Source organism: Manis pentadactyla, chromosome 13, assembly GCF_030020395.1.
Source record: "Manis pentadactyla isolate mManPen7 chromosome 13, mManPen7.hap1, whole genome shotgun sequence".
Taxonomy (NCBI): Eukaryota; Metazoa; Chordata; class Mammalia; order Pholidota; family Manidae; genus Manis; species Manis pentadactyla.
Genome location: NC_080031.1, coordinates 5,240,229 through 5,263,609, shown reverse-complemented (window position 1 = coordinate 5,263,609; position 23,381 = coordinate 5,240,229). Strand labels below are relative to the sequence as shown.

Here is a 23,381-nt window from a genome sequence, read left to right as displayed (position 1 = left end):
CCCTAAGCTCATCTTTTTTGTATATACTTCAAACTGTGCACAAATTATTTTCATAGAAAGAAGGGCTAACACTGTGTAACCACTTGCAGAAAAGGTTTACAGGAAAAGGGAGGTCTGATCACTTGATGGGAACCTTTGTGGAGATGTCAGTTTAGATTTGTTCCAAGGTCTCACACGTGTAAAAAAGAGTGCCTAGATAATCATCCACTCCAAAAGGTCTGACAAAACAGAACCGTGATATTTTGTTTAATATTCAATGCCACCAGGAATTTATAATCTCCTGTTTTCACCTGCTATACAGATACAGCACTGTCCTTTTGTTGGCCTTTGGGATGGCACAGCCAGCAATCCTTAGAAGCTTTGTTTTTTTTTTTTAATTATGTCCTCCTTAAAAACACGTTTCAATCTGATATACTCACTGCAAGGATTCTACATCTGTAATAGCTATCTACCTCCTGCCCTACACAATCCTCTCACCCTCTCCTGATTCAGTCTTTTGTTTATGAACAGTCTGCTAATCCCTTACGCGCCATTTTCAGCTTTTAAAGAGCTGAGCACACAAATGTTTTAACGTCAGCTGTTGGAATACTTGTAAAACAGGGATTGTCAAAATCGAGCCCTGTGAAATCATACTCTGCACGGTCTCTGTCCTGGTGATCAATACATACATCAAACCAAAAAAGGAATTTTAAAACATGTTTTTGTTGTTTTATGTTCTCAAGCGTTTCAGGCCCCTCTAACGTGGCAACAGATGGTTCCAACACATCAGCAAGCTAGAAGGATCTCGTCAAGTGAAAAAGCAGACAGCATCCTTTCCCTGCTCCCACATTATCTCAGGAGGGCTCCCGTGTGAGACCCAACCAGTCCATGGCAGTGAGACTAAACACATCCTTGCTTTGGGGGTAAAAAAATGATCCCAAAGAGGAGACCCATCAAATATAATACTGAGCGCTGGTTACTCAACTGGAGAACTGTCTTCTAAACCCAACTGCTGAGGGAGCATGAAGCGTAATGCCAGGAGAGTTTTGGGTGGTGAACTTATCACCTGCCTTAAATGTCAACACCTTGCCATTTAAGTTTGATTACTGCAACTCGCTTAACTGTATCTTCTTTGGCATCCGGCTACCTGTTGTCTCCCCTTTATAATTCCTCCAGGTTCCATAAGGGATTCGCGGCAGAGAGACCCACCCACTTAGCGCGCGTATTCTAGAGAAAGGAAGTCAAAGATACTGCAAGGCCAGTACTTCGGCCCTTTCTAGAAAGGGAACGGCAAAGAGGGGCAGGGATGCCAGAAACTGGGGCACAGTAAGGGGTTCCCAAATCAGACAGGGTCGAAGTTCCCGAAGGAGAGCGCTGGTGGTCAGGGAAGCACAGAAATAATCTGCGAGAGGGAACAGTGCCAAGGCCTGGACTGGCATTCGACTAGGAAAAAAAAATCTCGTCGCGGACTAGACGATCCCCACCCTCAAGCTATTTCCTTTCTTACCGGAGCCTGACGGTCCAACAGCGACGGCGACAGTCTCAGTGGAGCGAGAGGATGCCACTTCCGACACAGCACCGCAACCGGAGCTTCCGTCATGACTAGGCGCCGGGCCTTGCGGAGTCTCAGCCCGGCGCCGGAAACGGGGTTTGCTGCCCCGCGCGGAGAAAGGGTGCGCAAACACCCCCACGGCGCACGCGCCAGCTCCGGGGCGGGGCGGAAGTGGCCTTGGGGTCCGTTTGGTGGGTGGGGTGGGATGAGCCGAGGGCGGGGCGGTTTGGGGGCGGGTTTATAGGCTGACTGTGGCTACGTGATCTCTGGCCCAGCTGGCAACCACTGTAGGCTTGTGCTTTCTATTTTTCCCGTACGTTCTTTTGAAGCAGCTTTTGCAGCTGTTTAGAGCTTGTTACTGTGTATGAAGCAACAGCGGCGGTAAGGCAGTAACAGTAACAAAGTTTTGAGGTCTTACTAGATGCCAGACAGCGTGCTAAACTACGCTATCTCGGATTGGATTTCAGTTGTCTTTTATTTGTAAAGCGGGACAATATGCATCCTACAGGGTTACTTTGCCGTACTCGAAGGCAATAAAAATGGCATACTTTTTGAGAGTCTAAATAAAAAGATAATTCATAGAATGAGAGAAAATATTTGCAAATTATGTATCTGATAAAGGAGTAATATCCAGAATATATAAAGAACATCTACAACTCAACAACAAAAACAAAGGATGGATTTTAAAAATGGGCAATGGACCTGACTAGACATTTCTCCAAAGAAGATACACGAACAGAAGACTAATCGTTAGGAAAATGAAAAGCTATACCACAATGTGATACCACCTCCCACTCAGGAAGTCTATTATAAAAAAAAAAAAAAAAAGGAAAATAAGTGTTGAGGATGAGAAATAGGAATCTTTGTGTATTCCAGACCAGCACTTGGGAAAAGCTAGTGGTTCCTCAAAAAGTTAAACATAGAATTACCATGTGATGCACAACTCCACTTCTGGTTATATACCCAGAAGAAAGCAGGTCTACTCAAACTGATACTTGTATACCAATGTTTACAGTAATATTATGCATAATAGCCAAAAGGTGGAAACAACCCAAAATGTTCATCAATAGATGAACAAAATGTGGTATATACTTAAAATTGACTATCATTGAGCCTTAAAAAGGCTGCAATTCTGATGCATGCTGCAACATGGATGAAACTTGAAAATATTATGCTAAATGAAATAAGCCAGACACAAAAGGACAAATATTGTATGATTCTATTTATATGTGGTACTTAAGGAGTAGGCAAATTCATAGGGACAGAAAGTAGAATAGAGGTTACCAGGGGCTGGGGAAGAGAGGAATAGGGAGTTACTGTTTAATAGGTATGGAGTTTAGGGTGATGAAAATGTTTTGAAATTGATAGTGGTGATGGTTGCACAACATTGTGAATGTACTTAATGCCACTGAACAGTACACTTAAAAATAGTTAAAATGGTAAACTGTATATTATGTATATTTTACCCCCCCCTCCACAAAGTGCTGTGCCATCTCTGATTGCCTATCTTGTTCCAGCATTATTCCAGTTCCCGAAGATACTGTAGGGAAAGAACACACATCTTTTCCTTCCTGGGGTTTACAATCTGGTGAGACTAGAGAAGTAACATAGCATTTAAAGTCAATGAACACAAGATGGATCATTCAAAAAATAGTTCTGGAATAACTGGGTAGCTATGTAGTTTAAAAGTTAGTCAAAATGTTAGGTCTTCATCCTAAAACTAACTCAAGATGGATCAAAGATTTAAGTGTATAAAATGAAGCTATAGAAATGCTAGAGGGACTCATGTGAGAACTTTTTAAAAGAATAATCTTAAAATGGGGAAGACCTTTCTAAATATGCAACAACCTAGAAGCCAGTAAAGAACAATAAAGTCGGGACTCTCTTGTCCCCTCCTGGCGTGAGCCGGGAGCTCTGTCCTTTCACTTCATCTCCAAATAAAAGCCTGTACCTTGCTCTCCTACCTTGACTGTTTGTGAAGCTCATTCTTCGGCTTGGCATCAGTAGAGTAACTTAAAGTCCCAAAGAAGATTCAGAGATGAATCATTTATTTGAACTAAACAAAGAGTAATGTCACCCTGGACCAATTGTATTAAAAAAAGCACAAGAAAAAAAAAAAAAAGAACAATAAAGTCTACGATGTGGAAATATTTGTTAAATGTGCATAGAAAAACAACCACAAGTAAAGTAAAAACAAATAACAAAATTGGAAAAATATTCGCAACTAATATCAAACAAAAATCTAGTTCCCCTAATATAAAGGGCTGTTGCAAGTCAATAAGAAAAAGATAAAAAGATATGAACCTGTATTTCATGAAAAGGGAAAATAAGTGGCTCACTCCCATTTTTAATAAGAAAAATGCAAATTAAAATGACAGTGAGATGCCATTTTTAACTTATCAGATTGGCTAAGTACAAGAAGTTAAATAGTACACTGCTGGAACACGTGTGGAGTAATAGGTACTCTCATTTATTATAATTGGGAGTATCCATTGGCCCAATTGTACTGTGAAAGTGCAATTTGGTAATATTTAGTAAAATTACAAGGGCAAATACATTATGGCCCAGCAATTCCATTTATTTGTATTTGTTACAGGTAGTCTTAAGCATGTTGAAGATGACATTTGTTAGAAATAAAACAATGAAACCTTAAAAACTAAAAAAAAGACATAGGAGTCTTTGTGACCTTGGGTTTGGCAAAGATTTCATAGACATGACACCAAAAGCACAATCCGAAAAAGAAAAAGTGGATGAAACGGAATTCATCAAAATTTAAAACTTCAGCGCTTCAAAGGACAGCATTGAGAAAATGAAAAGACAAGCCACAGACTGGTAGATATATTACAAAGGACTTGTATCCAAAATATATAACAACTCTTACAACTCAGCAGTAAGAACACAAAAACCAGATTAAAAAACAAGCAAACAAGATTTGAATAGACATTTCACTAAAGATACAAGAATGCTTAATAAACACATGAAAAGATGCTCCACATCATTAGTCACTAGGCAAACACAAATTAAAGTCACTATAAGGTATCATTTTATATCTAGTAAAATGGCTACACTAAAAAAAGATAGTAACAAATGTTGGTGAGAATGTGGAGAAATGGTAATCCTTATCCATTGCTGGTGGGAATGCAAAATGGAACAGCTGGTTTGGAAAGGAGGAAGTTTGTTAAAAACTTCCAAATAAATTCACCATACAACCCAGCAATTCTTTACTCCTGGGTATCAATCCCAGAGAAATGAAAATGTGTGTCCACACAAAGACTTGGATAAACATAAAAGAGGTATGTTGTATAATTCCAGAAAAGGCACATCTAAAGACACAGAAAAGAGATTAGTGGTTGCCTGGGGCTGAGGGTGGCAACAGGGAATGACTTCAAACAGCAACAGGGATCTCAAGAGAGTGATGGAAATGTTCTAAAACTGGATTATGATGATGGCTGTACAACTGGGTAAATTTGCCAAAAATTACTGAGAACAGATGAAATCACTCAAAATGAGTGAATGTAAATTACACCTCAATACATTTTTCAAAATGACATTTATACAATGCTAGTCATTGCAGCATTGTTAGAGCAGAAGATTGGAACCAACTTAAGTGGCCATCACAGAAGACTGGTTAAATAAATTATAGTGTATCTGTAAAATATGGCTGCATTAAAAAGAAGGAACTTCTTTATATTCTGGTATGCAATATTATGGTTTCATTAGGTGAAACGTGCAAAATTTATAATATGATGCCATTTGTGTGAAAAATAGGGGAAGGAGGAATGCATGTACTTTAGAGTTTGCTTATGTATGTGTAGAATACTTCTGATATGTAATACCTTATATACTTTTTTTATTGAAGTATCATTGATATACAATCTTATATTGGTTTCAAGTATACATCACAGTGGTTCAACAGTTCCCCATATTATTAAATACTCACCCCCACTAGTGCAGTTACTATCAACACAGGAAGATGTTACAGAATCATTGGCTGTATTCTCCATCCTGTACTACCATCCCTGTGACCAACTTATAGTATGAATGAGAATTTTTGTGCCCCTTTATCCCCCTCCCCTTCCCACCCTAGCCACCAATCACTTCTCAGTGTTTATGATCTGCTGCTGTTTTGTTCATTTTGTTTTGTTTTGCTTTTTAGATTTCACAAATAAGTGAGATTATATGGCATTTGTCTTTCTCCACCTGGCTTATTTCACTTAGAATAATACTCTCTAGATCCATCCATGTTGTTGCAATTGGCAGGATTTCTGTTTTTTTTAATGGCTGAATAATATTTCATTGTGTATATGTAATACATCTTCTTTATCCATTCATCTATTGATGGACAGTTAGGTTGCTTCCATAACTTGGCTGTTGTGAATAATGCAGTGATAAACATGAGGGTGCATATGTCTTTTCGAACTGGATTTTTTTGGGTATACTGGGTTTCTTTGGATATACTCCTAGAAGTGGAATTACTGGGTCTCCCTTATATATTTTATAAGGATAAACAAGAAACTACTATGTTTTTTGCCTGTGGAGAGGGCAACTGGGTGGCTGAGGATGGAGACAGAGGGAGACCACCCACTGCATATTTGAACCATGTAAATTATGACCTACACAAAAGGTAAATAAAAATTTAAACTTAAATTATATTCAAATAGAGGGATTATTTGACATTTTCATTTTTCTTTTACAGAAAATTACCTCCCAATAGGTGGCGCTCCTGAAACACCATACATGTTTTGTTTTGCTTTTATTTTATTTTGAGAAAGACTCACATTTCCTCTGATGGATTTTATTCTCCGTTTGTCACTTCCCGGAGCCGTGAGTCTAGATTTAAGACTGAAAGTGTCTCTGCTAGGAGTGCTCCAAAATGCATTGTCTTGTTTCTGAGAACTGGATAGAAGGGGAACACCTGGACTGAAAGAAGAAAAATTACAATTGATTTAAATAATGCTTGGGCGTTGTTTCCCTGATGGAAACTTCTGACTGATTGATTAATTGAAAGGTCAATATGGATTAGTGGTTCTTAACAAAGGGAGATTTTGCCCCTGCAGGGACACTTGGAATATCTGGAGATATTTTTGGTTATCACACTGGGTACTACTAGCATCTGGTGGACAGAGGCCAGGAATGCTGCCGAAAACCTTACAATGCTCAGGACAGTCCCCTCATCACAAAGATCACCTACTCCCCACCCCCAGCCCCCATCATTATGGTTGCCTAGGGAAAGGAGACTTGGAAGCAGTCGGGAGGGCAGTTTATGCAGAAGCACTTTCTTAAAATTGGAGTAGAAGGACCCACCTACTCTTGAGTCCTGAGCTCAATTCTTCTTCAACTGGTTTCCTTGAAGGTGACTGTATGGGTCATCTTCCCGGTCCTTGAGGGGCTAAAAAGGACAGCGCAGTGATAAGCTTGTTTTACCTCATCCTCTATGAATAAATTTGATGCATGTTTATTGAATGCTTTTTATGTGCAAGGCTTCAGAGTGGGTGCCTCATGGCCCTGGAGACAGAAAGAGGACCAGGAGATGGAGGCTCCGTAGTCTCTTTGTGTGTTCCCTGTTCCTCTCAGTGTGATCTTCAACTTTTTCTCACTAGATCGCGACCCCAGTTTCTCTCAGTCCTTCTCATTATTTCATCCATTCTACCCAAAGGGATAATAATCTTGCCATCACCTGGTATGCCCTAAGCAGTTCCTTATCTGTATAATGTCTTCCAAATAACTCGCTTTCCTCTGCTCATCCCCAAATTTTACCACCACTGATTGTAGCAATGTCTCCTTCATCCCTAAATCCCTTACCTGGTAGAGCTGGTCATTGGACAGCAGAGTCTGCTTGTCTGAAGCTGCATAAAAAATAAACAATATACACACATAGACACAAGGTAGAAAAGATAATAAATTGGGTTATATTCACACAGTCGAGTACTAACTAGCAATAAGAATTAGTGAAATTCACCCACATACAACAATATAGATAGATCTCCCAAGCATATTGCTGAGTGAAAGTCACACACAAAAGTGTTTTCTGTGTGAGTTCATGGACATAAGGAGCAAAGCAGGCAAAATTAATCTGTTTTATCAGATGTCAGGATCGTGCTTACTTTTGGGGATAGGTGGAGGCTGAAAGTGACCACAGGGGGAACCTCTAAGGTGTTGATAATACGCTCCTTCTTAAACCAGGTGCTGGATTCAGGGTGTGTTTGCTTTGTTGAAAAAAAAATTTTTTTTGTCTGTATGCTTGAGATTCATATGCTTTTCTATATGTGGGTTTTGCTTCAATGAAGAGTTTTAAAAAAAAACACAGAGGCTAATCAGAAGGAGTTGGATCTTGAGAGGCACTGTGGAAACACCAAGTACCCTTTTCTCCTGCTAACAGAGACAGAACCTCACCCAAGCGTGCTTCTTAGCAATGTGTGCCTATTCAGACTCTTTCAGTGGGTCTATTTTGGTAGGAAGGACGCTGAGGGTCCCCGGGGGTCTCATCTCTCATCTAAGAATATTATTTTACCTCTTGACTGGTGACCTCCATCCTGTCCAGCAATGAAGTAAACCCCAACAGCAAGGAATAAAATGCTGATGATTTCAGCGAAGACGAAGCCGGATACAGTGGCTGCAGTCAGCTCAATGCAGTTCTCGCACACTGTGGAAAAGGGGGGCACAGGTCTCTTTCAGGCTGGGAAAGGGGGTCTCCTGAGTCTCCTCTTCTGCCTACCAGTGCAAGTGCCTCTGTCTAGGGTAGCAGACTCTTCTCTCTGTGGGAATTACCTGGGAAGACCCTTGGACAAAGAACCCAGTGGAGCTTCTTGATGTCCCTCCATCCCCCTGGAGTCTTGGAGAAGCCCAGGCAGTCTTTCTACCAAGAACTATGTGAAATAGAAGGAAGACCAGATGTCCTTCTCTTGCCCAACTACCTTCCAATTTCACTGCTGTTCACCTTGTAATCTCTCATCTCCCCTACTTCCCTTGACTCAGTGTATATAAGTTGCTGACTGCTTCAGTCAGGGGGCCCACCCAAAGGTAAACCAGGCTCTACAAACTGGCTGTGCTTATTTCAAGGAGCTGGGGAAACTGTCTTGATATATTAAAAAAGAGGCAAACTGAGATTAAGAGAGGTGGCTCTTATATCACTGCTTAGCGTGTATTTCCACACTCACCTAAGACAGGAAGCGCACCAGAACAGCAAGTATTACCTAATTGCACAAGAAGCAAACCAAAGGAGATCACATACTTCTATAATACACTTGGAGTGGTTTGGAACGGTCCTTTTGTCCTTTACACCAGTACATCCCTTGAGGGTCCTTGGCACTGCTTCCTAGATTCCATGTGTTTTTACTTGTATTTAGGGAACTTATTTTCTTCCCATCTTTAAACCAACTGATTTTTTGGTCTTTCAAGTCACAAGTCAGAAGTACAGAACCATCTTCTCGATTGTCATCCACTATTACCAGTTTTTCTCCTGGAAAGGGAAAAACCATGGTCTGGTAAGAATTTGCCTCTGAAATTCAAGATCCTTTCTAGCAGGGCTTCTCAAACCTTAATGTACTTATGAATCACATGAGGATCCAGGTAGAATTTCATGTTCTGTTCAGCAGTTGTGGGAGGAGCTGGGAGTCCACATTTCTAACATGCTTCTGGGTGGTGGTATTACTATTGGTTCATGGGCCGCACTTTGAGTTGTGCCTAGCTGCTAGGGTCCTGTTTCTCCTCCAAGAACCAGAGAATTAATTGCTTAGCTACAGGGAAGCTGCCCAGAAAGGTTATGACTGGCCACTGTCTCGGCTGACAGTAGAGAGGTTTGCTAACTATCATCAACCTATATCCCTTCTAAGCTATTTACTCAGTTTCATAGACGACTGCTTAGGAAGCCATATTTCCATAAACTTTCTCAGAATTTGAGGGTAGAAAAAAACCATTTCTCTTACCTTTCAACTGGGCCATAGTACCTGTAGAGACAGAAGAGAGACAGAGGATCAGCTGGGTATAGAATTGTACACACGCCCTGAAGTATCATTTCCATGGTCAGCTGAGGCCAACAGGGAGAATGACAGTATCTATACCTGAATCGTAGCCTAAATCACCAAACTGAATTCAGGGTGTCATATAATAAATAATTTGCCTGGTCTTTGCTCTGGGTTCCCGGGAGGGAACTTCTAAACCCTTGGCATGTCTTGAGTGACTGTCTTTGTTATGCTTGGTGAGGGCTGGTCAAGACCCACCATGCGATTAGAGAATTGGGACTTTGAGCCCTGGGAGGAGAAGGAGGCTGGAGACTTGAGTTCAGTCAAACGTGGCCAATGATTCAATCAGTTATGGCTATGTAATGAAATCCCAATAAAAACTCAGTGCAGCTTCCTGGTGGGTGAACATGTCAAGGTTCCAGGAGGGAGATGTATTCTGATTCCACAGGGAAAGGGCACAGAGACTCTGTGTTTAGGACTTCCTCGACCTCACCCTGTGTATTGCTTCATTTGACTAGTCCTAATTTTATTTTTTATAATAAAACTGTAATGTTAAGTGTAGAAGCTATCTAAGCTGATAGCGGTAGAAGCTATCAATTTTGCTCAACTGTGAGAGACAGGGAAAGCTTAATAGGGAAGGTGACATTTGGCTGGGCCCTGAAGAATAAGTAGGAATTCACCAGACAGAGAAAGGTATTCTGGGGAGAAAGAATAGCTGAGCAAAGATACCGGCTTGGAAAAGGACAAGAGAGGTAGTGTGGCTGGAGGTAGAGCGTGTGATGGGAAGAGATGGGGCATGAATCAAAATATGATGGAAATAGTTGGAAGGAATCCACTGTCTTAGAACTTCATTGCAGGGCTGAATTGTATCAATAGTACCCAGCACAGTGCCTAGAACATAATAGGAGCTTTATATTTATTGAATGACTGCATGAATGAATAAATGAATGAATGAATGGAAAAAGAAGCAGAATAAATAGTTAAGCAGATTTCTCACTAGTCTTCCTCCCTGACCACCTTGTCTCCACGGGAGGGACAAGAAGGTTCTTTGTTTGAACTCCGATTCCATAGAAGAGAGGGTCCAACTGATTTTGCTTATCTGAGACCTATTTCCTTTTAGGACTTAAGAGCTGATGAAATCAAATTTCCCAGGTTGACTGGTGAGAGAACTGAGCCCAGAGGAAGGGGTCCAGGTTCACACAGCTCATTGGTGGCTGAGCTGGACCCAGAACTCAGTGTCCTTTGCTCAGGCCAGTGACCTTTCTGCTACACGGAGCTGCCGCACACAGGCTTTCAGTACTGCTCAACCTCTACTGTCTTTAGCTGGCTATTCTTCTGTTCCCTTCAGAAACTCACTGTCCCTTGCTCAACCATCACCTGGCTCGGTTTTAATAGCCTCCCACTTACTTCATTAAGAGCATAGCTGCTGTCACGGTCCTTTTGTTTTCAGCTTCTGTTCCGCCTACAAGCCTCATTACGGCCAAATCCACCTGTTCTTCCATCCTCCTAGTCTCAGAGGGTAAGGCTGCCTTCCCCTTGTGCCCTTGACGCCACTCTTGATGCCATCTTGTCAACATCAACTCCAGGACCTTGCTCTATTCACTATCTTCTCCTGTAGCCTAGAAATATGCTCACACTTCTTTCACACTCAAAACATATTTCTTCTCCTGTAGCCTAGAAATGTGCTCACACATTTCTTCCACACTCAAAACATATTTCTTTTTTGTCTCTATTTCCTGCTCTGTGTGCTACTCAAACTCTCCTCCCTTCTCATCCAAACTTCTTTAAAAAACAGTCTACAGTCGCTGCTCTTTACCACCTGCCTTTCACCTTCTTTTCATGTCCATTTGACTTCCACTCCACTACCTCAGCGAAACTGTTCTAAATCACCTGTGACCTTTAGTTCGCCAAATCTGACAGACTTGAAGTGTTAGGTATATTCTGACATTAGTGCACCTGTCTTTAGTGCTTCACAGTCTTAGCGATTCTCTCCTGGAAGCTCTCTACTCCTGGCTTCTGTGCACTGCTTTCATCTGATTGTTTCAGCTCTGTGAGCATTCCCTTACCTTTTCCCTGAGATGTTTTTTCTCTAACTGCCCCTTAAAGCTTGGTATCCTCACAGTTCCATCCTTAGCCCCCTCCTCCTCACATCTCACATAGCATCTGAGTGATTTCAACCACTTTTATGGTTTTAGATTCCCCCAGTGTGTGGAGAACCATCTCTAGTCCAGACTCCAGGCATCGGCCCAGTTCATCCACTTCCTTGTGTATTTCCAACGGATTACTCATACGGGCACCCAATAATGTACCTTACATTCAATCTGGCAACGCTGAAACTTATCTCCAGTTAGACTATGAGCTCATGAGGGAAGAAGTTTTATGCATCTTTATATCCTCCTAGCCTATCATATACTAGGATCTCACTCACATTTGTTGACCAGTTGACCAGCTGGCCAACCGAGTGAGTGAACGCTTCACAGATCTACTCCTAACCCCAGGTCTGAGTCAAGGAACACGCACCCCACCTTCTCAGGTTCCTGGCCTGTGCCCTCCGGGGCTGCATTCGAACCTAAGATGGCGGCACCCACCTGGCCCTTCCCTCTGGCTGGCAAAGTCCTTGATTTCCTAGAGGCAAGGACCCCATCTCTCCCAGGGCCACGACTTCTCTTCAGCAGAGAACAGTAAGAGGCTTCCTTTTTGTCTGCCTTCTCTGAGCTCCCGGGTAACAGCTGAGGGAGGCTGCAGGTCAGGGATCCCAGTGTTCTTGTCTCCCTGGTGATGGCCCTTCCCTTAAGCCCTTCTCCACACCTCCAGCCCCGCCAGTGGGCCCTTACCTTGAAGGACAGTGATAGCCAGGACGAGGCCGGCCAGGTGCTTCCTCTGCTCCATGTTGGCCTCTGTCCTTCCCGGCAGAGGCGCTGAGCAGCCCCAGCAGCCGGCCGACCTGCGCAGCAGCTGGCCTGGCTCCGCCCAGCATCCTTTGCGCTGGGGCCCCCGTGAGAAGCCAGAATCCGAGCCTCCACCCTCTGCTTCACGTGTGGGGGCTGGGCAGGGTGCAGGTGCGGGTGCCTCTTGCTTTTTCCGTTAAGGGGTGGTGGGTGGGGAGTGATGGGGAGAAGGAGGGAGCGTGCTGGATTCTCAGAGACGCTTGCGCAGAGAACCACTGGGTGCTGGGTAGGAGATGGCCTGGGCCCCTGTCTTCATGAGGGAGATAAGCATCTCTGCCACCCCTGGTCGCTAGGGTCTTCGCCGGCCGTTCTTGCGGCTGGTTGTTGGTGGGACTGCTGAGTTCAGGCAGGAGCCCTCCTGTGCTCCGCGCTGGGGCTCTGAGCAGAAGGCCACCTCATTCCAGGCTCTCGCTCAGGAAGTTTTCACTGCTTTTTTGAGACGAGGTCATCAAAAAGGCGCCTGCCTGGTGGAGAAAGACAAGTACCAAATGATTTCACTCATCTGTGGAGTATAAGAACAAAGAAAAGCTGAAGGAACAAAACAGCAGCAGAATCACAGAACCCAAGAATGGGCTAACAGTTACCCAAGGGAAAGGGACTGGGGAGGGTGGGTGGGAAGGGAGGGATAAGGGTGGGGAAAAAGAAAGGGGATCTTACGATTAGCATGTATAGTGTGTGTGGGGCACAGGGAGGGCTGCACAACACAGAGAAGACAAGTAGTGATACCACAACATCTTACTACGCTGATGGACAGTGACTGTAATGGGGTTTGTGGGGGGGACTTGGTGAAGGGGGGAGCCTAGTAAACATAATGTTCTTCATGTAATTGTAGATTAATGATACCAAAAAAATAAAAACAAGCCACACAGATCAGAAAAAAAAAAAAAAGGTGCCTGCCTGGAAGGGAATAGGTAGGACAGTTCCAATAATGCAGGCCATGCCTTTCCAGGGCCTGAGCTGCGTTTTCAGGATCTCAGGCCACTTTCTCCCTCAGCCAGCCAGTCAGTGAGTCATACGCAGGCCTCCTGTTATGTGCCAGGTACAAACTAGGTGGTAGAGATATGGACGTGAACAAGACGTACAAGATCCCTGCCCTCTGGTAAGTCACAGTACAGCTGTGGCAGTGGAGAGAGTTCGGATGCCCACAGGCCCTGGGGAACAACATCCATTTGTCCCTTGGGGTAGCTCAATTCTGCTTGTGAGTCAATCATACTGCTGTTAACAACTTTCTCTTACTGAGCACATATGATGTGTCAGGAACCTGCAAACATTTTGTTTGAAATCTTATCATAATTCTGAGGGAATTTGGTTCTGGAAAATTCCTTGACTGGCCTAGGCCCAGGGGGTAGGTAGTTTTGGAGCCAGGATTCAAATCTCTGGCTGGGGGGGTGCTCCAAAGCTCAGCTTCCCACTGGAAAGAAACTATTTTGTCTGATGTCCCAGGCCGCCCAAGGAGGACCTTGGGCAGGGTCCCAAGAAAGACCACAAATGGGCAGAACCTAGCGGGTATGGCTTAGAGCTCACAGCTTCTCTCAAGGGTTTTAGCAGTTTTGAGGTGGTGAGTTAATGTAGTTATATTGCTGACAGAAACTCTAAAGTTACTGTTTTTATCAGTGACTCAGGAAAGAACCCTCTAGATCTCCTTTGACTTTCCTTTGCCATATTCTCTGCTCTCTCTTCTGCCCCACTCCCAAGCTCTGGCTCAGTAAAAGAACAACATGCACCTGCTTCCTTCCTGCCCCCCCTCCAGCCTCCCCCTACCCTGACAGTCTCCTGTCATCCACATCAGAGAGCAGAGAAACAGGCGTCTTCTGCTTCCTCCCCCACCCTTTACTCTTTCCGGGTACCCATGAGTCAGTTGGGGGACCGCAGCTCTCAACCTGGCTGATAGCTCTGTGACCTGGGTCTGTCTACTGGCATTAAATTCTGCTGGAAGATGGAACACAGCAGGTTTCTGGCTGGCTTGATACTCGCTGCCCTTTTCTCCCAAGGTAAGACTTCTCCAGGTAGGCGAGGTCATCTTGGAGAAGGGACCTGAGAAGGACATTACCACCTGAGTGAGGTCCACTTGAAAGTCCCTTTCCGTACGAGTTTCAATTCACCGGGGAGGGCTGTCAAGGAGGGCAGGGCTGGGATGCAGCACAGGGTCTTGGCTCTGAGGGACTCCAGCTAGGGGTGTATCTTAGCCTTGACTGTCTCTCCGAAGGCTGTAGACCAGAGAACTGTAAGATAGTTGCGTGTGTGTGTGTGTCTGAGCCTGTGGCTGGTAACGGGAGTCTGTTCCTTCTGAGGCAGAAAGCCTCCGGGATCCAGGACTCTTGGACTCTTGGGCACTATTACACTACCACCTAGGATCATGCCCCACCACTTAGGGGAATATTTTAAGAAAAAAATGAACTTCAGGTTGAGTGGGAGGGAGGGCAGATTTGGGCAGTGATGAGTACCTCATGTCGGTTCGCCTGGTTTTAAGACTGATAGTCCCATGTCCCAGGAACTCCCTCAGGCCCAGACAAACTGGGACAAGAGATCACCCTTGTAGTCAGCTGCTTTGGGACATCTGAGATTTCCACTGGAAACAAATCCCCAAGGGAGACATGCCTGTGGGATGTGAAGCATCTGATGGACAAGTGTCTGTCTGAGGATGCACGCATAGGCTCCCGGCCTGCTTTGGAGGCATGAGAGACAGCTTTTCGGGGGAGGGGGGTTCCTTACAGGAAGTTCTTGTATGCAAATTGATAGCTGAGTAGGATGCCCAGGGAGAACATAGATCCCGCTTCTCCCTGGGATTGGAGGTATAGATTCCAGAGCCTCTGTGGGCTGTGGAGATTCTCTTAGGCAAAGCGGTTCAGTGGATCTAGAAAGGCACTGCATATGCCTCCAGCTCTTAAGCTCTCCACAACACTTCACTTGTGTGGAGCCCCAAGAATGCAGTCAACAGAAGTTGTTTTTTGTGCCCCTTCCCCTAAGCAAGGGTGGAACAACTAAAAATCTGTACATGAGATTTGCTCTGGGTCTCTGTCTGGGCCACTGGGCTGGTAATTCATAACGGCGCCTCCCCTACCCCCAGCCATTCCTGACCCTGGGGAGAAAGGCTTTAGCAGTGAGAGTCTCATGCCCTTGGGGGCTGTTGGGGAAGGGGCAAAGCAAGAGGGAAGAGGGCGGGAAGTGGAAGCGGGGATGTTGTAGGTGGCTGAGAAGTGGAATTAGAACTTTTTTTTGAAGGAAAAAATGCAGATTTCTTCAACTGAGGAATAGTCTTCTGCCTTTCCCCCTGTTTCTTGCGTGCCTCAGCAGTCTGTGCTTCTCTCCTACTTTTAATAAGTTGTGTGAACTCATTTCCAGGAAGGTTCTTGTCTGAGCCCAGCCCTGTGGTTCCTCTCTTGCTCTGTGTCCACCGGGGCCTGTCCTCTGCTTAGGCTGTGTCCTTGTGTCCTTCCCGGCTCCTGCAGTACATGGGCAGCCTCCTGAAGCCTTCTTCTCATGAATTCTGTCTCTTTCACTCAACATCGTAAACTGTCCTAGACTTATGTACAAGCCTTGGCAGAACCAAGGATCTGGGGCAGACGAAAGAGTTGGTTCCAACTGTGGTATTTTTTTTTCCTTAGTGAGCCCCTTCAAGATATTCGTGGAGGAACTGGAGGACAAAGTGCTTGTGAATTGCAATACCAGCATCAGATGGGTAGAGGGAACGATGGGAAAACTGATCTCGGGCAATACAAGTCTGGACTTGGGAAAACGCGCCCTGGACCCACGAGGAGTATATATGTGCGAATGGACAAATGAGCAACCCAGCAGGATGTCCACTGTGCAAGTATATTATCGAAGTATGTGCTTCCTGGACCCTTTGGACTGGAATGGGTAGGGTCTCTGGATCTGAGAACCTTCTAGTGAGAGGGGGCTTTGGGGGACCAATCTGTTCTCTAAACAAACTGGAGTCCCTCTTGCAATGGTAGGAGCCAGATTCTGGAGCCGTCAGAGTGGGAGAGAACTTAACGAATGGAGAAAGGGCAGCAGGGGCCGTGTGACCCAGGCAGGTGGGGCTTGGTTGGGAGAGTGGTTTAGCCACAGCCGTGTCTCGGTCCCTGTGAACCTGGGGCTTCTCGGCTCTCTTCGTGGCTTCTTTGGGATGAAGGGCAGAGGCAGCCATAGCAAGGCCATCAGCAGGCCTTTCTCCAAGGATCTCACTAAAGTTTGGGTCTTGGTGTGAGGGATCCTTGGGTTGCCCTGGGAGGCACAGGTGGTTTCTGATCTTGCGGGCTCTTGGCCTCTCCTCTCTCCTCCCTTCCCCCACAGTGTGTCAGAACTGTGTGGAGCTGGACTCAACCACTCTAGCTGGCATTGTCTTCACTGATATCATCGCCACCCTGCTCCTCGCTCTGGGAGTCTACTGCTTTGCTGGACATGAGACCGGGAGGCTCTCTAGGGGTAAGTGGAAGGGACAGAGAGAGAGAGAGAGAGAGAGAGAGAGAGTGTGTGTGTGTGTGTGTGTGTGTGTGTGTGTGTGTGTGTGTGCACCTGCTAAGGAATGAGGCTGTTGGTGGCTGTGTCTCCTCTCTGAGTCACTCAGAGGCCTCCCCCAGCTGGTCGTTGAAAGGACCTGTGAGCCCGTTTGCTCGTGCACGTCTGCGGGTGGAAGCCCCTGCCGTCCGCCTGCAGTGCTCGTGGGGTCTCACTGTCCCATCCTCGTGGGCCCTTGATGACTCTCCTTCCCTGGTTCTTCTAGCTGCTGACACCCAAGTTCTGTTGAGGAATGACCAGCTCTATCAGGTGAGCCCTGAGGGGAAAGAGGGGACGTTGTGGGGAGGAGCAAGCCGGGAATGGAGAGGCTGACACTAGGTGGTGAGTGTATGTAGGAAGGCTCCCAGAGGGGAGTTCATCCCTGGGGGTCTGGAGCTCTCATCCCAGGGGCTGGGTGGGGTCCTCCCTGGGAGAGTTCAGCCCGGTCTCACTGTTCCCCCTTCTCATCTCTTAGCCCCTCCGAGATCGGAATAATGCTCAGTACAGTCATCTTGGTGAAAACTGGCATCGGAACAAGTGAACCTGTGACTGGTGGCCTGCAGGCGGAGCAGCTATCCTCTGTACCTTCTCTCCTTGCTCAGCCAATAAAGGTGTCTTCTTCCATTAGAAGGTGCCTGGACTTTCCAAGGCTCCTTCTGGGTCAAGGCCAGAGAGTCGGCCTGACAGCCAGGCCTATGCCCTGCCTGCCCACCTGTGTCCCTCCTGCATCACTTCCCTTTCCCTGCCCCACGTGGACAGTGTGAGGGGCCGTCTCCCACCACATCCCAGCCCCCAGGAGTTTCCGGCCTGGCGGGCTCCCTGGGTGCGGGATCTGCCCCAGCACACTCCCCAGTCGCTTGCTGGCCCCAGGCCCCCGTCGCAGCCCTTCCAGGACTCCAGCTTCCACATCACGGCGGAGCATGGGGTGACATGTTTAGGGACCCGGCTGCTCAGAGTTCCCATGACATCAGGAGCTGAGGTCGTAGAGACATCCAGGGCCTGGGGGACCTTATTAAGACTCAGGGTGTGTGTGACAAAGTGCCACTTCTGCTGAGGGGCCAGCCTTAGCTTGGTGACCCCTGTGGAGTGGTAGCCATGAGCCGTGAGGAGGTCTCTGGACCTTTTTCTCCTGTATGGAAGGTACCATTCATCTTCCTTTCCCCAGAGTCTGTCCCTGCCCTGACCCTGCCTTCTGCCTGATAAACTGGCATCAGAAACCCTTTATCCACTAAAACACAGTATCACTCTCTGCCCACTTGGAGAGCTGGAGTTTCAGACTGATGGGGACTTGGGAGATCTTCAATAGGCATCATATTCTGCTGGTAGGTTAGTGGTGGCTCTGAAACTTTGGGATTCTGAAGGATTTGTTACAAGTATATACACTTGAGTTCTACTCTAGGCATGTAGGCTCCAGGTGATTCTGAAGCAGCCCCAAATCAGAGATTCTCTGGTTTAGAGGAAGAACTGAGGTCACTTAGTCTCTTGTGTCCTTTATGCCAGTTCCTGTCTCCCATAGTTGGCAACCCCTCCTTTTGTTCTCAAAGTAAGAGTAATTTAATGAACTTGAGGATAGTTTAATGAGAGTGGGAGTTTCCTATACCAGGGTTCCCAAAGGAGAAAAGAATTAACAATTGCGTAGCCAGAAATCTGGACAATTCTGCCCACTATCTCCTTGAGAGATACTCAGACCCTAATTTTGCTAAAGACAGAATGAACTTCCAGTTGACCCATGCTTCCTTCATGGTTATGATTTATTCCTATCCCTTAAATCCTTGTTATAGTCCTCCTAACCCCAGATCCTACTTTCACAGTGGATCCCTCCACTTTGGGCAGCCCTTCGTGGCTTGCATTGCACCAGTGCTTGTGTCCTTCCCACACCTTCCACACTCCCTTTTACCTTACATTCCTAATATGCTCTTACATTCCCTATACCTCTCACCAGTTCTCAACATTGGATACACGTTGGAATGTCCTCAGGAACTTAAAAATCCTGATGCCTGGCTGCACCTCCAGAGATTCTAATCGTATTGGGATGGGGCCAACTTTAAAACTGCTTTTAAGGCGATTCTGACATGAAGCCAGGTTGAGAAACAGTGCCTTCCACCTGAGCCCTTCCAGAACCTTGTGCCTCTTTGGCTCTCTTTTTTTGTGCTTTCAGAAAAATAGCTTTACTGAGGTAAACAGACAAGGCTAAATTGCATATATTTAAAGCATAAAATTTGACAAGTTTTGGCATATGTATGAACTTGTGAAACATCACCACATCAAGATGATAACATATCCAACACCCTAAATAGTTTCCTATGCATGCAATCCCTCCTTCCTTCCTCTCTCAACCCCCTACTCTGTCATTGTAGATTGATTTCTGTCATTGTTGATTAGTTTCCACTTTTCTAGAGTTTTATGTAAATGAAACAATATAACATGCACCCCTTTTTGTTCTGGCTCCTTACATTCAGCCTAATTCCTTAGATATTCATCTGTCTTGTTGCATCTGTCAGTAGTTCATTCCTTTTTATTGTTCAGTAGTATTCCCTTGTATAGGTGTACCACCGGCTGTTTATCCACTTACCTGTTGATAGCCTTTTGGGTTGTTTTCTGGTTTTGGCTGTTACAAATAAAACTGATGTGAACATTCACATATAAGTCACTGTGTGGACATATGCTTTTATTTTTGTTGGATAAATCTCAGGGATAGAATGGCTGGGATACAACTTTTAAAGAGAATAGCTTGGCTGTTCTAGGTCCTTTGCAGTCTCATATGAATTGGTTTATCAGTTACTATAAAATGCCTGCTGGGATTTGATCAGAATTGCATTGAATGAATTGCAGTTTGGGTAGAATTGCCATCTTAATGATAGTGAGTCTTCTGTTTCATGAACATGTCTTTTGTCAATTTGTACCTGTTTTATTTTTTTGATGCTATTGTATATGGTATTTTTAAAATCCCAATTTCCATTTGTTCATTGATAGCATATAGAAATATTGTTGCTTTTTGCATATTGATCTTTATCCCGCAAGCTTCCTAAACTCACTTATTAATTCTAATAGGGTTTTTTTTTGTGTGTAGATTCCATTAGAATTTCTATATAGATGATCATGTTGTTTGTGAATAGACAGTTTAACTCATCCATTTCCAGTCTGGATACATTTTCCTTCTGTTTTTTGGCTTACTGCACTGTCTAGAACCTCCAGTACAATGTTGAATACAAGCAGAGAGGGCATTCTTGCCTTGCTTGTGATCTTAGGGGGACAGCATTGTCTTTTATCATTAAGTATGTTGGCTACAGGTTTTTCTTAGGTGCCCTTTAGCGGGTTGAGAACATACCCTTCCCTTTCTAGTTTGCAGAGAATTTTTAGCAAAAGTAATTGTTGAGTATTGTCAAGTGCTTCCTCTACATTCATTGAGATGAATACAGTTTTACTTTTTTAGTCTGTTAATATGGTAAATTACATTTGGTAGCATGATCTGTTAAACCAACCTTGCATTCCTGAAATAAAGTGTACTTGGCCATTATGTAAAATTCTTCTTATATATTATTAGGTTAAATTTGCTAAAATTTTGTGAAAAACTCTTGCACCTATTTATAAGAGATATTGATCTGCAGTTTTCTTTTCTTTTAATGTCTTTGTCTGGTTTTGATATCAGGGTATATTAGTCAAGGTTCTCCAGAGAAACAGAACCAACAGGATGTGTATGTATATTGAGAGAGAGTGGGGGTGGGGGAGAAAAGAGGGTAGAGAGAGAGGGAGAGATTTATTTTAAGGAACTGGCTCATGTGCTTGTGAAGGTTGGCAAGTCCAAAATCTGCAAGGTGGGCCAGCAGGCTGACGACCCAGGAAAGAGTTGATGTTGTAGCTTGAGTACAAACACAGTCTAGAGACAGAGTTAGTTCCCTCCTCCTCAGAGACTGCAGTCTATATTTTTTCCCCTAAGGTCTTCAAGTAATCAGATGAGGCTTACCCATATTATGGAGGATAATCTGCTTTACTTAAAAGTCTACTGATTTAAACGTTCATTTAATCAGAAAAAATACTTTCACAACATCCAGATGTGTTAGTCCAAATACCTGGGCACTGTGTCTCCACCAAGTTGACACATGAAATTAACCATTAAGATATATTTAGTCTCCATAAAACGATTTGGGAGTATTCCCTCTGCAATATTCTGCAAGAGTTTTATAGAACTGGTATTCTTTCTTCCTTAAGCCTTTAGTAGATTTCACCAGTGAAGCCATCTTGGCCTGGTTCTTTGTGGAAAGGTTTTTAATGATAAATTCAATTTATTTAATAGCAAAAGGCTATTTAAGTTATTTACTTCATCTTCCTTTGCCTTCAAATTCTATCTTTCCTTCCCTTCAAAGCCCAGATTGAGTCTTTCCTCCTCTATGGGACTTTCTGGAACTGCCCCAGCTCTGTCTGTTCCTCCTTGGAACCCGTAACAGGGTGGGTAGTGCTAACTAGGGCTTAATCAAACTGTCTGTTGCTGCTTCACTCTTTGCATACCTGGCCACTCATGGAATTGCAAGCTTCTTGAAGACAGGAACCATCTATCTGTATCCACTTAGCACAGTGCTGGTCTGCCCATGTTGGCTGAAATAAACATGGCCTTTGCATTTAAGAAAAAGTTTATTCAGCCTCTTAGGACCACGACCATCTCGTATTCTGATAAACTGCCCCAAAGCCCCTTTGCCCCTTTGTTTGGGAACATCTTAAATACTTTTTTTTGCAACAGGGGGTAGGTGTAAGGAAGAGGTTCTATCAGTCAATATACCAGGACAGTGTGTAAAAGAACAGAGAATGAATATTCTGATGCCATCTCTGTGTGAGAGGAAGCAAAGATTAGGAAGCTAATCATTCTCCTAAAGTATTCTACTAGGGACAACAGAATCAGACCGGGTTTATCTTCTTTTGAGCATTCCAGGCTGATTTTTCTCTGGTCCTGGGTAAAAGGTTGGGGGCTGTGAGTCTTGTGACCCAGCAAGAACAGCTGCAGGGCATTTTCACAGCTCAGCAGGAGCTGACTTAGCTGACTTGGGCCTCTGCAGCTTGCACAGCCCTTTGCCTGTGGGACCACATGGGAAACCACAGAATTTCAATTTCACACACATGAGTGATTAGAAAAGCACTCATTAAAGGAATACTTGAACAATTAAATACAGAGCTTTTAAGACTGGAAAATGGACAGCATTCTTTATGAATGCATGGCACTGTTCAGAGCGTTGGAGGTAGACAGCCCTTGTTGCTAATTCCAGCTCTGTCCCTCACTAACTGTGCAACTTAGGTAAACGACTTAACCTCTCTGAACCCCCATGTCCTCATCTGTAAAACGAGGTCATATACCATGTCAAATTGTCATCAGGATTGAATGAGGTGGCACGTGAGAGGGCTAAGCATGCTTTCAGAGCACAGCACATGCTCACTAACTGTTAGTTGTGGCTGTAGTTGCTTTTATCCTGCTGAGCCACACCTCCCCTTGATTGAGCACCATAAAATACACCTGGGACAAAGCTGCCACCTCTGGGCCAGCCTGCTGACGAGCAGCGAGCAAAGGTCAACATCTGGGAGACTTTTTTGAGCATAAGTCTTGAGTGCTTAGTGGGCAAGAAGCACTGCTTCAACAGGAGGCAATAAATAGAAACTGTGGCCGCAGCCCAAGGCTGAATGTGTACAGTATGTGGAAGGCTGTTGACCACAAATGGTTTTCTCGGTCATGGTCACAAGAATAAATAGCTCTGTGGTCAGCAGGGAGGTTTCTGAGTGCAGAGACAGAGCAGAGGGCCTGTTGGCTTGAGTTGGACTAAGACAGCACCTCAACGCTCTGGCCTCCTCTCTGCAAGCTGAGCGCAGGTCCCTGAGAGGAGAGGGAAGGTCTCCCACACTGCCTCAGGCTGCCGCCCCGCCTTGAGCGCAGCCCACATCCTGGCGGCTAAACCGCAGCCTGCCTCTGGCTGCAGGCTGCTACCTCTCAGAGTGGAGCCGGTGGTGCCTGCCCGCCCGCACCTCCCTCCCCAACGGTCCCCAGCCCGGCTCAGCTGCCCTTTTTCTTCGACCCAGCTTGTGGAAATCTGGGTCCCATTGCCGCCCCCCAACCCGCACTCTTCTCTTCTGCTGCCTTCATCTGCCTTTTCAGTCCTCCGTTTCTGTCTCACCCATTTTCCAAACTGATCCGCCCAGGGACGCATCAGTCACTCTCTGCCACCCTCAGTGTTTTTTTCCAAGAGAAGCTGGGCAAATGATTTGTTTTTTTCCCCCTCTATTTTATTTATTCCCCTGGTGCCTCTTCCAAAGAGAGCTTCAGATAATGTCCTCAACCAGCTGTGAAAGCAGGTGGTACTTGCGTTTGGGATCGTAGCTGGGAATTTAGCCAAAGGCAGGGAGGACCTGAGTTGTCTCAGGGAAGACGGCAGCCCCTGATGGCCTTCCAGAAAAGAGGCACAGCAA

The 23,381-nt window shown here is 45.1% G+C and overlaps 3 protein-coding genes across 7 annotated transcripts in view; 1 reads left to right on the top strand and 2 right to left on the bottom strand.

The window, feature by feature from the left end:
• Positions 1–1,639, bottom strand: part of UBE4A (ubiquitination factor E4A) — a 30,885-nt gene extending 29,246 nt beyond the window's left edge. For all 3 annotated transcript variants that reach the window (XR_008993507.1, XM_057491122.1, XM_036919892.2), the window contains exon 1: positions 1,487–1,639. The gene's annotated coding sequence lies outside the window, so the exon portion shown is untranslated. The remainder of the gene's footprint in view (positions 1–1,486) is intronic.
• A 4,632-nt stretch (positions 1,640–6,271) lies between these two features.
• LOC118929641 (T-cell surface glycoprotein CD3 gamma chain) lies at positions 6,272–12,479 on the bottom strand. Of its 3 annotated transcripts, none has more exons than XM_036919908.2 (7): positions 12,327–12,479; positions 9,457–9,477; positions 8,763–8,990; positions 8,043–8,174; positions 7,334–7,377; positions 6,836–6,920; positions 6,272–6,451 (listed from the first exon to the last, which is right to left on the bottom strand). In XM_036919908.2, the coding sequence occupies exons 1-6, from the start codon at positions 12,379–12,381 to the stop codon at positions 6,855–6,857; spliced, it is 546 nt and encodes a 181-aa protein (XP_036775803.1). In that variant the 5' UTR covers positions 12,382–12,479; the 3' UTR covers positions 6,272–6,451; positions 6,836–6,854. The 3 variants fall into 3 exon arrangements, with proteins under 3 accessions (XP_036775803.1, XP_036775805.1, XP_036775804.1); XM_036919910.2 differs by having other exon boundaries at positions 6,272–6,446; XM_036919909.2 differs by having other exon boundaries at positions 6,840–6,920.
• A 1,802-nt stretch (positions 12,480–14,281) lies between these two features.
• On the top strand, positions 14,282–17,567 carry LOC118929643 (T-cell surface glycoprotein CD3 delta chain). The gene is made up of 5 exons (XM_036919914.2): positions 14,282–14,431; positions 16,046–16,264; positions 16,734–16,865; positions 17,164–17,207; positions 17,413–17,567. The coding sequence occupies exons 1-5, from the start codon at positions 14,377–14,379 to the stop codon at positions 17,476–17,478; spliced, it is 516 nt and encodes a 171-aa protein (XP_036775809.1). The 5' UTR covers positions 14,282–14,376; the 3' UTR covers positions 17,479–17,567.
• Positions 17,568–23,381: the final 5,814 nt, after the last annotated feature.

Excerpts from the sequence above, each read along its gene's own strand:
- LOC118929641 (XM_036919908.2), bottom strand. The coding sequence starts at position 12,381 with ATGGAGCAGAGGAAGCACCTGGCCGGCCTCGTCCTGGCTATCACTGTC. Across the intron at positions 9,478-12,326 it reads GGCTATCACTGTCCTTCAAG|GTACTATGGCCCAGTTGAAA; the intron begins GTAAGGGCCCAC and ends CTGTCTCTACAG. Across the intron at positions 7,378-8,042 it reads TGGAGGTCACCAGTCAAGAG|CTTCAGACAAGCAGACTCTG; the intron begins GTAAAATAATAT and ends TTTTTTATGCAG.
- LOC118929643 (XM_036919914.2), top strand. The coding sequence starts at position 14,377 with ATGGAACACAGCAGGTTTCTGGCTGGCTTGATACTCGCTGCCCTTTTC. Across the intron at positions 14,432-16,045 it reads CGCTGCCCTTTTCTCCCAAG|TGAGCCCCTTCAAGATATTC; the intron begins GTAAGACTTCTC and ends TTTTTTCCTTAG. Across the intron at positions 17,208-17,412 it reads GGAATGACCAGCTCTATCAG|CCCCTCCGAGATCGGAATAA; the intron begins GTGAGCCCTGAG and ends CTCATCTCTTAG.